Source organism: Neovison vison, chromosome 2 (genome assembly GCF_020171115.1).
Source record: "Neovison vison isolate M4711 chromosome 2, ASM_NN_V1, whole genome shotgun sequence".
NCBI classification, from domain to species: domain Eukaryota; kingdom Metazoa; phylum Chordata; class Mammalia; order Carnivora; family Mustelidae; genus Neogale; species Neogale vison.
In genome coordinates this window covers 24,756,570-24,772,754 of record NC_058092.1, presented here as the reverse complement: position 1 = coordinate 24,772,754, position 16,185 = coordinate 24,756,570, and the positions used below count along the sequence as shown (strand labels likewise).

Here is a 16,185-nt window from a genome sequence, read left to right as displayed (position 1 = left end):
GCTGCTGGCGGCAGCTCAGTAGTCCCAGCATGCTGTTTGGGGCGGTTAAAGGAACATCATCATTCGGATCCCATCAGCAGGCTGAAAGGTAGAGTGATGATGTCATTAGCCAATGAGCAATCGAATAAATGGGACACCTCGAACACTCCTGCCCAGAGCCAGCAAGAGCTGGAGAGAAGAGGTCAGGTGAGAGGGACTTAGGGTGGACTCTTCTGGAGGGTTCCAAGAGGAGGAAAGCCAAGTCTTAAAGGCTGGGTGGGAAAGGAGAAATCTATTGGCACCCAGAACTCTAAACCACACCCAAGAAAGGTACTTGGCCAGGCCCCCTGTCCTGTGTGCCTGTCTAGTGCCATGTGGCGGAGAAGCCCCTAAGTCTACGCCAGGTCCAGAGACAGCTGTGGGGGGCCAGGGATTTACCAGGGCCTCTAGCACCTCTGCTGAGGGCCTGAGGGAGACGGGAGAGGAGTAAACACTTCTGGTTTAGATAAACCCCATTCACTGTGGTTACCTCCCTAAAACCCCAAGTTCCACAACGCAGCTTTTCTTGGACCAGCTGTCATGCAGAGAACCCTATAGCTAGGACTTGGAATGGGGGCCCCTCTTTACCACCTAGACCCGCAGATTCCTCACAGCTTGGGATGGGTGTAGGCAAGTTCTTGGAGACTGAGAGGCCTGACCTGCAGGCCACGCATGGCCAGACGAGAGGCAAGGCCTGCCTTGTCACCGAGTGACCCCTTGGGCCAGCTACTTCTCTGGGGGGTGCTCGTTGTGAAGAACAGGATTCCAGAGCCCAGCTACCACCGGGAGTAGGAACCAGGGGGCTTCCTCCTTAGGAACAAAAGGGAAGCCTCAGGGTCTGGCAGAGGAAAAAGGGTGGTGTTTCCGTGTGGCAGGAGTCCTTTTCTCTTTCTGATCCTGTCCATTCAACCCAGGCTTTTCAGGGTGGCCTCATCTGTAATCCACTTTTAAGATCTCGAATTCAGCTCTTTACAAAAATACGTCCTATCATACCACTGCAATCATGTGACATTTTAGACTGCTGTGTTCCTTCTCACCCTCTTTAAACCTATCTGAGTTTTTGGATTTTGCTTTTAAGTGGCCTCCAAGAATGAACTGCTTCCATAACTGGGACACACCCCCTGGCTCCAGCCCCACCAAACTCCGTCAGCACTAGATTCCCTAACCCTCAAGTGTCACTTGAAACTAAGTCAAAGGAGATCCTCATACACGAATAGTTCCTTAATGATAACGGTAACGATTCAGGACTACCACATGGAGTGTTTTACAGGTTGTCCAAAAGATGACATTCCACCCCCTTTTCAGAGGGTGCTGGGGAGGCTCAGATCTTCTGTCTGTGGCATGTTCCAGTTGTCACTGGGGGAGGACAGGTGGAGAGGATTGACAAGGCAGGCGCTTGTTCATTAAGGAATTCCACCACTGACCAGCTAGCTGATACTTCCTGTGACAAGTGGAAATTTTTTTTCCTGACAGGTGCTTTGACATACAAAGGAAGCAAGCATACCCCAGAATCAGCGCAGGAATAACTGTTTTCCCTTAGAAAAGCAGGACAACACAAAGTAAAGCAGCGATCCCTGCTTTCTAGCTTTAGGTGGCTGGGTTTTTTTTTCTTCTTCCTGTAAAAGCTCAAAACAGGCTAGAAAATGACCCCATTCTTTTGAGAGAAGGTCCATTTCTCCTCCTCCTCACTTTCCATAACATAAAACGAACTAAGGATGAGGAATACCACCACTTCGGAGAATGCAGCTGGTCTTTGACACCTCTGATGGCCGCAGTAACACCTTGCTGAAAAGGAAATAAGCAACTACCAGACAAAAGGCTTTCTACCGGACAGAAACAAAACGATACGTACAGGTCCAGAGTACCTCTGAATGAGACACCATCAAATAGCTGAGCATTTAGCAAATCTGTATTGAAGCTTTTGCCTGGACTGTAGAATATCCATTAGACAAAAGTTACCTCACAGCAAGACAGAGAGCCTGTCCAAACATGTTGCTACTTATTTTCTCAGCATGAGTGGAAATTTTAAAAGCATTGGCTAATACAGGTGACAAGCTTTTATTGCCTTCACCCTGTCTCCTGGGGTCAGTCTAAGCTCAGGTTCACAAAAGGGATCTAAGGAACGTCACGTCCCCCACATCTACCCACACTTACTCCACCTTCATCCCAGCTCGCAGGAGCAGTCAGTTTCCGGAGAAGTTGGATTAAGAACCACCATCAAGTCTGTATGACCAGTGGTGGGTCCCCTATCCCTTTCAAAGGGAGAATGCCCTGAGGTAAAGCTTGAGTGAGGCAGACAGAGGTCAACTGCACGGCCACGGGAAGGAATGGAAGGCAGTGCCTTGTCTGATCGGGCTGAGCCATCTCCCCTCTCTGCAGAAACAGCAGCACCGTGGTATTTCAGGCTTTCCCTGTGTCAGGCTCCTGACATGCACTATATGTAGCTGCAAATCCCAATCAATTTCAACATTTCTTAACTGCTGGAAGGCCTTTCTCAACACTGTAATTTACCCTCAAAAGAACAGGGAGCATGCACCCTCGCCTCCCCAGTACCGCATTTCTACTAACTGCCACCCCCGCCCAGACCCCACTAACCTGCCTACGCAAGAAGAGGAAGAAACTGCCTTCAAAGCCTGCAACAGACAGCCACAGTACATATGCCACAAAAAGAACTTTTATTTCTCTTTAATGACATTAAACACAACTGCTACAAGGGAAAAAACATGATAAAGAGGAGGCACCAAACTTTAGTTTTGTAATTGATCCTCAACTCCAGTCCCTTAAGCCTGCACAAGCTTACTGCAGGCTCTTATGAATAAACTACATAAACAGCACGTTTTAACTTTGTCAAGACCTCTGTGGTGAGAATGTCGTCATGAACCTCATGAACGAAAAAAGGTAGGCAGTTAAGTGCACGTAACCCTTACTCAAATAAGATACAGCAAGAACTCATGAACTACTAGACTGAGAACCCAACATCAAGTATGAGATAGGAACCTTTAAAAACATTAAAACTCCAGATTTTACCTACTACCATCTTCAAGGAAAACATGCCTAATACTGAGTTTTCTTTGGCTTTTTTTTCCTTCTTAAAGAATACCGTGTTAACCGCTAGAGAACAGCTCTCTCCTCCCCCAGTCCAACAGATTTAATTAAGCTGCTAACGCTTTGGAAAAACAGAATTATTTGAGCAAAGAGGAAATGTGATTGTCACATTTTCTAGTTAACCCGTCACTCATTTGGCAAAGGTAATGCTGCCATTACACATTCAGACTTAAACCCTCCTTTACCAGGAATGCAGGAACATAAGCTTAAGCAAAATGCTGTCCTTCGCTCCTGGGTTCCCCACTCTGTGGGGAACTAGACAGCTACAACACTAGTTATTCCAGCTACAACTAATTTTTATTATGCTATAGTTCCAAAGGTAGATGTCTGCTTATCTTACTCTATCATGCTAACTGAGGGAAACCTGGAGAAGTGACTAATGCAGTAAATGTCCATTATGCCAACTGAAATCACACATTTTGACTCTTGCCTTTGAACAGAACTTCTCTGCATTTGGTCCCAGATTTTAAACCAAATGTTCAAGGAAGAGAATCCTCACCTACATAAAAACAGTAAACACTTGGGGATGTCCCTCTAAGATGATCGATGGCCTGAATGACCAAACCTTTCCCAAGTCAGTTTCTAAAGCAGGGTAGGGTGTTTAAGATGGGTTTCTCACATACAAAGGTGGGGCTGATGAAAACAAAACCAGACAAGAGGCAGCTAGCCAGTACCACTGGCGGCGCTACAGCAACCGTGTGTCCAGCCTTCACGGAGGGTGGCCATCAGCATGAATGCCGGACTGCAAAGCCTCCCCAAATCTGTCTAGGGCCATCTGTAAAGAAAAATAACAAACTCCTCAGACATCCCCGAGGATGGCGGCACAAAGTGTGACAACTCAATCTAGTACCAAACCTTCTCATCGGGTAATGCTTCGTCCACAGGCTCAATCGCAACCACATTAGGATGCACGACAGCAGTTCTGTCCAACTATGTATCAGAGCTTTGACCAAATGAGATGATAACATCCGGAAGCTGAAGGCACCTCTTGTTAACTATCAATGGAGACAAAAGAGTGGCTCTCCCAAGTCCCTCTGACAGGCCGGAGCTCACTGACTGACACAGCAACTGATACTTAGAGCCGGGAGTCGAGCAGATGAAAATGAAGACCAACTCACACCTCAGTAGCTTTCTGGCCTGTCCTGGAGTTAGGACTCGGGGTGGGAAGCTCTTAATAAAAAGAGAGCAGGGAGGCTGTTCTTAGGAGGCGTATCTAGGCTTAACAGGATACAGGAACACACCAATAGAACCTAAGGAGCATAATGGTCACTGGGGAAAAAAGGAAAATCCTTAAGGAAAGGCAAACAAGACCACAAATTGACAAGGGTTAGTCAGCAGTCTTCCGTCAGTTAAGATGTGTAAGATTTGTAAACCTATTGTGCAAAACATTTAATGAAGAAGGGGGGAAGCAAGAAAATAAAGGCAGCTAGTAAGTACAAAAAGGAGAGAAGATTTACACTTTTAATTTGTCCTTTCAACAACAGGATTTTTGTCCTGCTCCAACCTACTTCAAATGTCCTGGATTACCAACTTTAAAATACTGGCAAGTACTCAGAGATTCAAATAAAAAAGTGAGAGGCATTGTTAAAAGTGACTTATGTCCATTTATAAGTCGTCAGCAATAATTAACACTGGCTTGCAGCCTGGTAATCTCTTCCTTATAGGAGATTAAAAGATGGTTCTCTTTTCAGCACAAGAAACAGATATCACCTCTGTGTTGAGGTGGGTGTTTTGCTCGAGCCTAAGTATTCTGGCCTAATGCTGGCTTTCAAGAAGTGGCCACCTTCAATTTAAATAAAAAAATTAAAACGTGACAGTGCTTAAACGCATGCACACAGACAAACAAGAAGGACCTTATACAAAAAAATTTCAAGTCAGCAATGGAAATTTCCAAAAGGTGACAAGTTCTTTAAATAAAAATCTTGTGAAAAATAAAATCCAAAATCTACAAAGCACGAAAGAGCAGAAGATGAGATGCTGCTCTGAATAGGATAGGGCCCTTCACTGCTGATGGGATGAGACAAATGGACTTGACTGGAAGTCCAGGACACGCTGGAATCGATGTTGGCTTCCCATGTTCCTGTCGACCCACTGAGTCAGACTGCATCTTTGCAGAGGTTTCTGCCGGAACCTAGCGTAGTTTCTATCAGGAGAGAAAGAAAACGAAAATAGGAAAGATGAGGGTTTCACCTGGAATGGCTATTTGTACACAAAAAAGTGGCCGAGGTAATTATTTTAAGAATATCTTTACTTTCGGGAACCTGGGTGGCTCACTCAGTTAAGTGTCTGCTGTCAGTTTAGGTCATGATCCCAGTGTCCTGGGATCGAGTCCCGTGTCAGCCTCCCTGCTTCGCAAAGTCTGCTTCTCCCTCTACTCCCTTCCCCCTGCTTGTGCTCTCTCTCTCATGTTCTCTCAAATAAATAAATTTTTAAAAATCCTTAAAAAGAAAAAAAAAAAGAGTATCTTTATTTTGGGATATCAGATATTAATTTCACATTTCAATCCTGACAATTTTAGAAATTATTTATACTACATTTTATTTATGTGAAAGTCACAATGTAAGTGCTATTTTCTTCCAACTCCCAAAGCCAGCTGCCACACAGGCATTATGGCGGTATGTGCCATATACATGAATGTTAAGAAACCTAATATATAATCTGTAATAATGTTTCAGTAGGAAAAAATATTTTCTCCTTCAAGAAACATTTAAAACCGGATCTGTATTTCATTGGTTGTACCAGATCTGTACCTCCAACAGGACCTCACTGTCTGATACAGCTCAAGGTTCCTCAGGACACAGCAGTTAATTTTAGAGTAAAATTCCCAGAGAAGGTAAGTCATCATGTGAGTATCACATTGCAAGTTTAGAGACTGAATAATTAATAGCAAGGACTCAAAGTAAAGCTTCTTCAGCTTCTCCTTTAATCACCCTAGTCTTTTAGGCTAGGGTTCTGAATAAGACCCTCTGAGATAATTTGCTCATTCTCAAATCCAGCTGTTCTAATAACCCCCTGGGAAGCTTTTTTAAAAGTAAAAATTCTTGCTCCCACCCCCTAACTTAATGACTTTGAATCCCCTGAAGGCAGTGCCTGGACATCTGTATTTTTAGACATCTCCACAGGCATTGTCAGTAACCAGAGTTGAAAATAACTAACATTTTATGACATTTATCTAGCCTTATATGAAGTACTTGCTGAATTCTTTCAATACTTCACTTCGTTTAATGCTAATAACAATCTTATCAGAAAAGCACTCTCATTAATATCTTATACAGGTCAGGAAACTGAGTCTCAGGTTAAATAACTTGTCCAAGGTCATAAAGTGGAGTAGGTAGAAGAGCCTGGATTTGAATTCACACCTGTCTCTAGGATTCATCTAATACCCATCATACTGTTCTTTCTGAGACCTGCTATGATTTTGGCAACTACAGGGGAAACACTGAGTATAAAGGACCTGAAGTGGAAGCATGTGTGCCATATTTGAAAAATAGCTTGGCACCTAGGTGGCTCAGAGGATTGAGCCTCTGCCTTCAGCTCAAGTCACGATCTCAGGGTCCTGGGATAGAGCCCCGCATCGGGCTCTCTGCTCAGCAGGGAGCCTGCTTCCCCCCCCCCCCCGTCTCTCTGCCTGCCTCTCTACTTGTGAACTCGATCAAATAAATAAATAAAAGGGGGGGGGGAAAGGCTAATAAAATTAAATTAAAAAACAAACAAACAAGGAAGTCCATGTGATTAGTGATTAGGGGAAGAGTAGGTGTGAGGTCAGTGAGCTAACCACATCAGCCCCGGCCATGGTCCTTATAGGGAATGGTGAGGATGGGAAGTCACTGGAAAATTCTGAACAAAGAAAAGAATCTGAACCTCTCTGGCTGCTGAGTTAAGAATGGCAGGCAAAAGCAGAAACAGGGAGACCATTTAGGAGACTTGCAATAGTCTAAGTGAAAATGATGAGAAATGGTCAGGTTTTGGACATATTTTGTATGCAGAGCTTATGGGATTTGCTAATGGGCTGAATATGGGGTAAGAAAGGAGTCAAAGATGACTCTAAGGTTTTTCAGTAACTGGATCAAAGTAACTGAATAAATCTGTAAAACCACACTACATCAAGAATCCAGAAGATTCCAGAATAGAAAGTCCCTTTGACATCAATTAGTCCAACATACTAGTTTTAGTGATGTGAGGACCAAAGAAGTGGCATGACTTGATCAAAATCATACAGCTGCGTTACAAACTGCAAAGCTAGTCATGGACCCCACCATTTCCTGGATTTCAGCTCAGTTTTGTTTTGTTTTGTTTTTTTTAAGGATTTTATTTTTTGACAGAGAGATAGGTAGCAGATAGAGAGCTCAGGTAGGCAGAGCAGCAGGCAGAGGGAGAGGGGGGGAAGTACGCTCCCCACTGAGCAGGGAGCCTGATGCGGGGCTCAATTCCAGGACTCTGGGATCATGACCTGAGCCAAAGGTATCCTCTTAACTGACTGAGCGACCCAGGCGGCCCTCAGCTCAGTTATTTCATTATACTCTCCTGTTTCTTTCCCCACCTTTGGAATTAAACGATCATCACAACCCAACTTCCTTTACCGTTCTTCCTACAGCCAAATTCTACGCTTTTCCTCCTCCTTTTCCTAATCACCCACTTACCTCATGGTGAGGTCCGAAGGATGTTGCCACTTTGGGTTCTGCATATGATGAACTTGACCCATCAGGGCATACAGTTCCCCCAAGGCACCTGTGACACAGAGGGATCGTGGTTAGGAAGCAGCTCAGTGAACTCCCATGTCAGCCTACGTCAAAGCACGTGCTTTCAGGGCAAGAGAGAACAGGCACTGGTCCTAATACTATCTATGATTATCACAACCAGTCAGCACAAAAACTGTAAGCCAGGGAGGGGAGCTTGCTCTCAGATGATGATGACGATGATGATGATGATGATGATGATGATAATGGTGGAACAGCAATAATGACAGCCACCATTCATTCATTCAAAACTTAGCTCCTACAATGTGTGAGGAAGTTTACTGATCTCTAGAATATGGTGGTAGACAAGATGCTGTATCTGCGCTCATGAAGTTTATATAGGAGAGAGGCAACTCCAAAACTTGCAGTAAGTGCAATGACCAGAGAAACACAGGTTCCTGTGTGAGCACAGAGACTGGAGGGCGGGGGTTTGAGAAAGCCCTCTACAGGAGAGGTAGACCGGAAGCAGGAATCAAAAGATGTCTAGAAGTTAGTGAGGTAAGGGGGCGGGGGGTGCAGGTATCCAAGAGACATAGCTAATACAAAGGTCCAGAGATACAAGACAGCAAAATACGTTCAAGAAACGAGAGAGGCTGAGAACAGAAGGCAAATGGGGGCTTTTTGCTAAGTAAGAAAAATTGCTGGAGGCAATTTCTCAAGCACCTGGGAGCCTGGCAAGGTGCTAGGCACTTCATATACTATCTTACCTAATTCTAAAAAAAAGAAAAAAATCTCATATGGAGACAGATGTTATTAACATCTTTTTGGAAAGTGGGAACTATGGCTCAGGGAGGTGGACTTGCCTTAAATGCTCACTAAACCAAACTCAAAACTGGCTCCTGTCTGACTTCATACTTTTGCATCATCTGATAATGTTAATTTTGCACTTCAGGGCTGAGATTTAGGTTGAAGCTTGCAAAAACAAAAATTATGATTAGAGAGAACAAAATAACTTCCCCAGACCAGTGAAGTCTCAAATTTTAACATGCATCATAATCAGCAGAAGTATTATAAAACAGATTACTGGGCCCCAACCCCGGAGTTTCTGATTCTGTAGGTCTCCAGTGGAACCTGAGATTTTGCATTTCTAAGAAAGGCCCAAGTGATGCGGATGCTGCTGGCCTGGAAACCACACCTTGAAAACCACTGCCCTGGACAGTAGAGACTTTTCTTTTACCCAGCACACACACTGCTCAGTATCCTCTCCACTATGCTCTCAGAAACCAAAAGCAGCTGAACTAAAGCTACGGACCATTTTTTTCCGGTTCTGGTAAAAGATATTTACTTAACTTTAAGGACCAGTCTAATTTATTGGAGGCCTTAAGTAGTTCAGCTTTGCAGAGAAAGTATATACCTTGAAGTCAGACAGACTTAAATTAAAATTCCAATTCAGCCACTAACTAGCTCTATGATCCTGGGCAAATCATTTTGACTTCTTCTAGGCCCACTCGACTCATCTATGAAACCCAGACAATAATACTATCTAGCATGAAGCTGAACATTAGGAACACAGTACATATAAGACTTAGTATGGTGCCTGACACAAAGCTGTTGTGCAGTATGTGCTAGCTATTGCTATGGCATTAGAGCTTCACAACTACATCAGTTTGCAAAGACTCTTCGAATCATGTGACAATCAATCACCGTTCTGTAAGGAAAAATGTTTATTAAGTGGCTCAGTCTACACATATACTATGACAGCACTCAGCAGAAATTCTCTAACCATAACGAGATGATACTCTTCAGGAAAAACACAGATTCATTACAAGCTTCTGTGCAGCTAAAAAAGTATACCCAAGAGTAAAAGAAGACAAATGACAAAATGAAAAATACATCTGAAACATATCTGGTGAAGTTTTAATGTCCTCACTCTACAGGAGTTATCTCCTCAAAAACAAAAGAGGTCAAAGGACATGAATAAGCAATTCAGAAAGTAATACAAATGATCAATAAACATAATGAAAAGATGTTCAATCTCACTAATATGGAAAGAAAAAATATTAATTTTTCTTTTTCTTTTTTTAAAGATTTTATTTGAGGGGCGCCTGGGTGGCTCAGTGGGTTAAGCCTCTGCCTTTGGCTCAGGTCATGATCCCAGGGTCCTGGGATCGAGCCCCACATCGGGCTCTCTGCTCAGCAGGGAGCCTGCTTCCCCCTTCTCTCTCTGCCTGCCTCTCTGCCTACTTGTGATCTCTGTCTGTCAAATAAATAAATGAAATCTTTAAAAAAAAAAAAAAAAAAAAGATTTTATTTGAGAGAGAGAGAGAGGATAGGAGAGAGAGACAGACCATGAGAGGGGTGAAGTTCAGAGAGTGAAGCAGCCTCCCTGCTGAGCAGGAAGCCCGATGGGGAACTTGATCCTGGGATTCCAGGATCATGACCTGAGCTAAAGGCAGTCACTTAACCAACCAAGCTGCCCAGGTGCCCCTTAATCTCACTTCTTGAGAAGAAAATACAAATCAGAAAAGAATTTCTCCTTTAAGAAGGGAAGTAGCTTTAGATTAGAAAATCCCTTGCCTGTTGAGTTAAAATCAAAGGTCTCAAATCAAATTGCCTTTCCCATATCCTACATTCACATAACGAGCACCCCAATCATTTTAGGTCTGCAAAAAAACATTTCAGTGAGGGGAAAAACCACCTTTGTAGTACTTTCAAGATGTTTCTCCTGCCTAAGCATCACCAAAGAAGGGCTGACAAGGTAAGATATTGTGGTATCCCATCTCAAAATGAAAACAAGATTATCTGTAGACCATGTCCATCAGCTCACTCATCTCTTACCAGCTAGATTCTATAAAACTGCCCTGATGATGGAGGCTAAAGATATACTGTATGCCCCCTACAGAGAAACCTATTCACTTTAAACTCAAAGGGAAAAAAAGAAAAACAAACAAAAAACCTGGTCGATTAAGCCCAAGGAGGCTTCAAGTATTAATCTGCTAGGAGTCATAATCTAGCAGAAGAAATTTACATATAGCACTTACCACTGCCATCAGACATTATCCTATGAGCTTTACATACATTAACTCATCTGTTCATTGTTATGGTAATCCTCTGAAGTATTTCCTCCATTTCACAGACGAAGACAGAGAAACAATCTGCCCAAGGTCACACAGTTAGTAACAGCCTGAATTCTAACAGTATAATACCATCATCGAGTTGAGTTTCCTTAAAAATTTTTCCAGGACTGACATATCATAGTGGGGATGAGAAGGCAAGAATCACATCACAGTATGTCTCTTGTATACAGTTGGTACGGCGCACAGTGCTGAGTGAACAAGGGCTCAATGATCAGGTCTCAGCTCTTGCACCAAGAATGTTACTTTTCCTTAGCACTAAGAACTTACTGATGGACTAGGGTAACCTTTTTAAGTAAGACTTAATGATCTACATCAAGCATGTATTATGTGCCAGGCTCTTTGCTAAATGCTTTGTATTCATCCTATCATCTAATCCTAACCACCACACGAGGCAAATACCATGATCTCCATTTTATTCATGATTAAACTGGAGCTTAAAAAAGATACTCATCTATCATCTTGTAAATGGGAAAGCCAGGATTCAAACCCAGGTGGAGCTAATAATCCAAAAACCTTATTTCAGTTCATGGCTCCTATCTCTTCTGCCAAATTTAGAGATGCTAACAAGAATGGAAATGTTTGAATTTTCTCTTCACAGTCTCTAACAGATGGGCTTTCTTGGACCAACAATCAGTACCATGGGTTTATTTTAAGTTGTGGCTAAAAGGTGGCAAAGACTGTCCTTTGTTTTGTGCCTAAGAATGAAATTCATCTAAGAATGAAAGAGGAAATAAAAACCTTAACATTACAGGAATGAGATAAGCAATTCATCTAAACCTTCATCTATAAATATGTAGCTAACTAGTTTTGGGGACAATTCAGACTAATAACTGTCCCTAATAAGTTAGGTCAATCGACTGTTAAGGAGGAAGAATGGAAGATGCTGAACACGCGCTCTACCAGTGGCCCTTCTGCCAGGTTTTAGATGTCACCATACTTTGCACATGACCTTGTTCAATTAAGTGTGGCACAAGACCCACGAACAGAGAATCTCTCAGCTGACTCATGACCCACGAGCTGGCCTGGCCCCAACAGGTCATTAAGTGAATAAATCCTTCCGATTTATACTCTCTTTCGGAATGTGACTGCGAGCTTTAGTAATGAGAATGAGAGAGATGAGCACACAGGCAGGACTCGAAGAGAGAACGGACACACGTGAGACAGCTAAGAGAGAGCAGCAGAAGCACTCACTGGTCACAGAGAAAGATTAGAAGTATTAGAACCATTAACTCAGCAAGGAAAACCTGAATAGGTAACAGAGGCACCCATTTCTGAGGGGGCATGGAGCACGGATCTATGGCTGATTCTTTTTACTATAAGAACTGGCTATGTCGTTGTCTGATCTTCTGTAAATCCTTAAACTCAGTTACTTAAAGGCAATCACAAGGTCTCTATTCCTTGCAATCAAAAAAATACCTAACACAGAGAAATGAATGAAGAGGGAAAGAGAGAAAAAAATATGCTTATAGGGGTGCAGGCTACTGCTTTTATAAATACATTAATAGGAATAAAAAGGAAAAAAGATTAAGTGGAAAACAAGAATGCAAATGTGTCACCTCTAGGTCAACAAAACTGCAATGATCTAGTGCAAATCTTGACTGATTTTCCTTGCAGACAGGGCAAAAAACAGAAGAAAGAAGTAGGCATTATTGTTATATATATATATATATATATATATATGCACACACACCCATATAAAATTAGTGTATTATATATTATTATATATATTATTTAGCTCATTTCTGAATGATGTATTAGATGGAGGCTAGTGAGTGACATATGAACATGCTCAACAGCAGTGCCAAGTGCAAAAGTAGAATGTATAGAACCACTGCGGCTTGTGATCTCCATTAACAATCAAAGTGAGAATTCTACTTCTAGGCATGATGAATGGGCTCACCTCCCACTGTAGGCAACTAGAAATTGGGCAAAATATATGAAACAACTGTTTTCAGACTGTTCAGAATTGTCCTTCTTGACGGAAGGGAAACCACTGAGGTGAACCTAGAAACGTCTTGTGAGTCTCTGAGTCTATAATTTTTCAAAACAAAAAGTTTAAAATGAAGGTAAAACAAACACTTTGTAAATAAAACAAAAGCAGAGAGACTTCATTGCCAACAAACCTGCACTACAAGAAACTAAAAATTCATCAGGAAAAAGGAAAATAACAGACGAAGAATCAAGGGCACGAAAACGGTAAATATGTGAGTAAATATAGACTTTTCCTCATTAAAAAAAAAAACTTTAAAAGATAACCTTAGTATGTTGAAGGCTTAAACATGTATGTATACGTAAAACGTATACAAACAATAGGTGGCTCAGTGGGTTAAGCCGCTGCCTTCGGCTCAGGTCATGATCTCGGGATCCTGGGATCAAGTCCCACATCAGGCTCTCAGCAGGAAGCCTGCTTCCTCCTCTCTCTGTCTGCCTGCCTCTCTGCCTACTTGTAATCTCTCTCTGTCAAATAAATAAATAAAATCTTTATAAAAAAAAAAAAAAAAAAAAACAGAATGGAGGAGCACCTGGGTGGTTCAGTGGGTTAAGCCTCTGCCTTCAGCTCGGGTCATGATCTCAGGGTCCTGGGATCGAGTCCCACATCAGGATCTCTGCTCTGCAGAGAGCCTGCTTCCCCCTCTCTTTCTCTCTGCTTGCCCCTCTGCCCATTTGTGATCTCTGTCAAATAAATAAAATCTTTAAAACAAAAACAAAAACAAAAACAAAAACCAGAATGGAGGGGCACCTGGCTGGCTCAGTCAGAAGAGCACTCAACCCTTGATCCTCAGGTCGTGAGTTCAAGCCCCACATCGAGTGTATAGATTACTTAAATCAATAAATAAACTTAAAAAAAAAAAAAAACAATATGGAGATTTGGAAGTGTATTGTTAATTAGGGCCTTGTATTATATGCTAAGTGGTATATTATTTAAAGGTGGACTGGGAGGTTAAAGATCCATATTGTAAACAACAGAATCACAGTTCTCAAGGTGTGTTCTAGAGTCCCTGGGAGTCCCTCTACCCCCTTCTAAGGCTTTAAAAGTCAAGACTATTTTCACAACAACACTAAGATGTTATTTGTCCTTTTCACTTGCATTCTCTCAAGTGTACCATGGAATTCTCAAGAGGCTATATGACATGACAGAGAGTATAGAACCACATATAAGGATCCAGCAGGCTTCTATTAAGTCAGACATTAACAGAGATTTGCAAAAAATGTAAATCAATGCCATTCATCTCCCCAAAGTTTTGATTTTGTTTTAAAAAAGTTATTTTTAGGGGCGGCTGCGTGGTTTAGTCAGTTAAGTGTTGGACTCTTGATCTTGGCTCGGGTCATGATCTCAGGGTTGTGAGATGAAGCCTATCTCGGGCTCTGTATTTCCTCTCTCCCTCTACTCCTACCCTTCTTTAAAAAAAAAAAAATGTTATTTTTAGAGACCCCTGGCTGGATTAGTCAGTGAAGCCTGCCACTCTTGATCTCCAGGGTTGTGAGTTCAAGCCCGCTGTTGCACACAGAGATTACTTTTTTAAAAAAGTTATTTTTAATAAGAACATATTATTTACGTTAACGTGCAATAAGTCTATTTTTAAATATATTAATAAATATTTGAACAATTTTTCAGTTTTTGTTTTTTTTTTTTTAAAGATTTATTTATTTATTTGACAGACAGAGATTACAAATAGGCAGAGAGAGAGGGGAAGCAGGCTCCCAGCTGAGCAGAGAGCACAATGCAGGGTCTGGGATCATGACCTGAGCCAAAGGCAGAGGCTTTAACCCATTGAGCCACCCAGGTGCCCCTCAGTTATAACTTTTAATATGACTGAGTATAGATAGATGTAACCCATGCCAACAAAAACTTTGGGGTCCTGAATTTCTAAGAGTGTAAATGGGTCCTGATAACAAAAACTTCGAGAACTACTACTCTCTAACAAGCACTAAAAATAAAACAAAGAGTTATAGGTAATAAATCAAGCATGAAGATAAAATGGAATACTAAAAAATACTTAAGGAAAAAAAAAAGGCCAGGGGCACCTGGGTGGTCAATGGGTTAAAACCTCTGCCTTTGGCTCCTGGGATCTGCTGCCCCAAATCCTCTCTGCTCAGCAGGGAGCCAGCTTCCACACACCACAAAGAGCAGATGAACAGATAAGCAAACAGAAAACAAGTAATAAGATGGTAGATTTAAAACCACCCATACTGGGGCGCCTGGGTGGCTCAGTGGGTTAAGCCGCTGCCTTCGGCTCAGGTCATGATCTCAGAGTCCTGGGATTGAGTCCCGCATCAGGCTCTCTGCTCAGCAGGGAGCCTGCTTCCTCCTCTCTCTCTGCCTGCCTCTCTGTCTACTTGTGATTTCTCTCTGTCAAATAAATAAATAAAATCTTTAAAAAAAAAAAAAAATAAAACCACCCATACTAAAAAAAAAAAAACCCACCCATACTGATTGGACTAACAAATTAAAACACTGAGACTATAAAGACTGGAAAAAAGAAGAGCTACATTCAATTATATAGTGTCTATAAGACATCCACTTAGTTTTATTATTATTACTATTTTTTTTAGAGAGGGAGTGGGGAGAGGCAAAAGGAGTGAAAGAGAAGAGAGAAAAATCTTAAGTAGGATCCACACCCAGCACCTGAGCCCAAGGAGACGCTCCATCTCACAACCTTGAGATCACGACCTCAGCTGAAATCAAGGATCCCCCACTTAACCAAGTGAGGCGCCCCAAGACATCCACTTTAGAACACAAAGATATGGCTAGATTAAAAGTAAAAAAAGTTTTTTAAAAAAGATTTATTAATTTGACAGAGAGAGAGATCACAAGTTGGCAGAGAGGCAGGCAGAGAGAGGGAGAAAAGCAGGCTCCCCGCTGAGCAGAGAGCCTGCATCCTCCTCTCTCTGTCAAATAAATAAATAAAATCTTTAAAAATAAATAAATAAAATTAAAATTAAAATTAAAATCTATCATGTACACAGTAGTGAAAAGAAGGCTGGATTGGCTACATAAATGAGACAAAATAGACTCTCAAACAGAATTATTATTAAGAATGTAAATACTGGGGGTGCCGAGTGGCTCAGTGGATTAAAGCCTCTGCCTTCGGCTCAGGCCATGATCCCAGGGTCCTGGGATCGAGTCCTGCATCGGGCTCTCTGCTCAGCAGGGAGCCTGCTTCCCCCCTCTCTCTCTACCTGCCTCTACTTGCGATCTGTCAAATAAATAAATAAAATCTTTAAAAAAAAATGTAAATACTGAATGT

The 16,185-nt window shown here is 42.1% G+C and overlaps 1 protein-coding gene across 7 annotated transcripts in view; it reads right to left on the bottom strand.

Moving 5' to 3' along the window:
- Positions 1-4,565: 4,565 nt before the first annotated feature.
- The window catches only part of LOC122899712 (S100P binding protein), a 54,188-nt gene continuing 42,568 nt past the window's right edge, over positions 4,566-16,185 (bottom strand). For 6 of the 7 annotated variants that reach the window (XM_044237714.1, XM_044237716.1, XM_044237712.1 and 3 more), the window contains 2 exons: positions 7,764-7,851; positions 4,566-5,266 (listed from right to left, as the gene is read on the bottom strand). In XM_044237714.1, coding sequence (XP_044093649.1) covers positions 5,125-5,266; positions 7,764-7,851 — 230 coding nt within the window. In that variant the 3' untranslated portion in view covers positions 4,566-5,124. Of the gene's footprint in view, positions 5,267-7,763; positions 7,852-16,185 lie in introns of those variants that run through there. The other variant, XM_044237718.1, reaches the window with a different exon arrangement.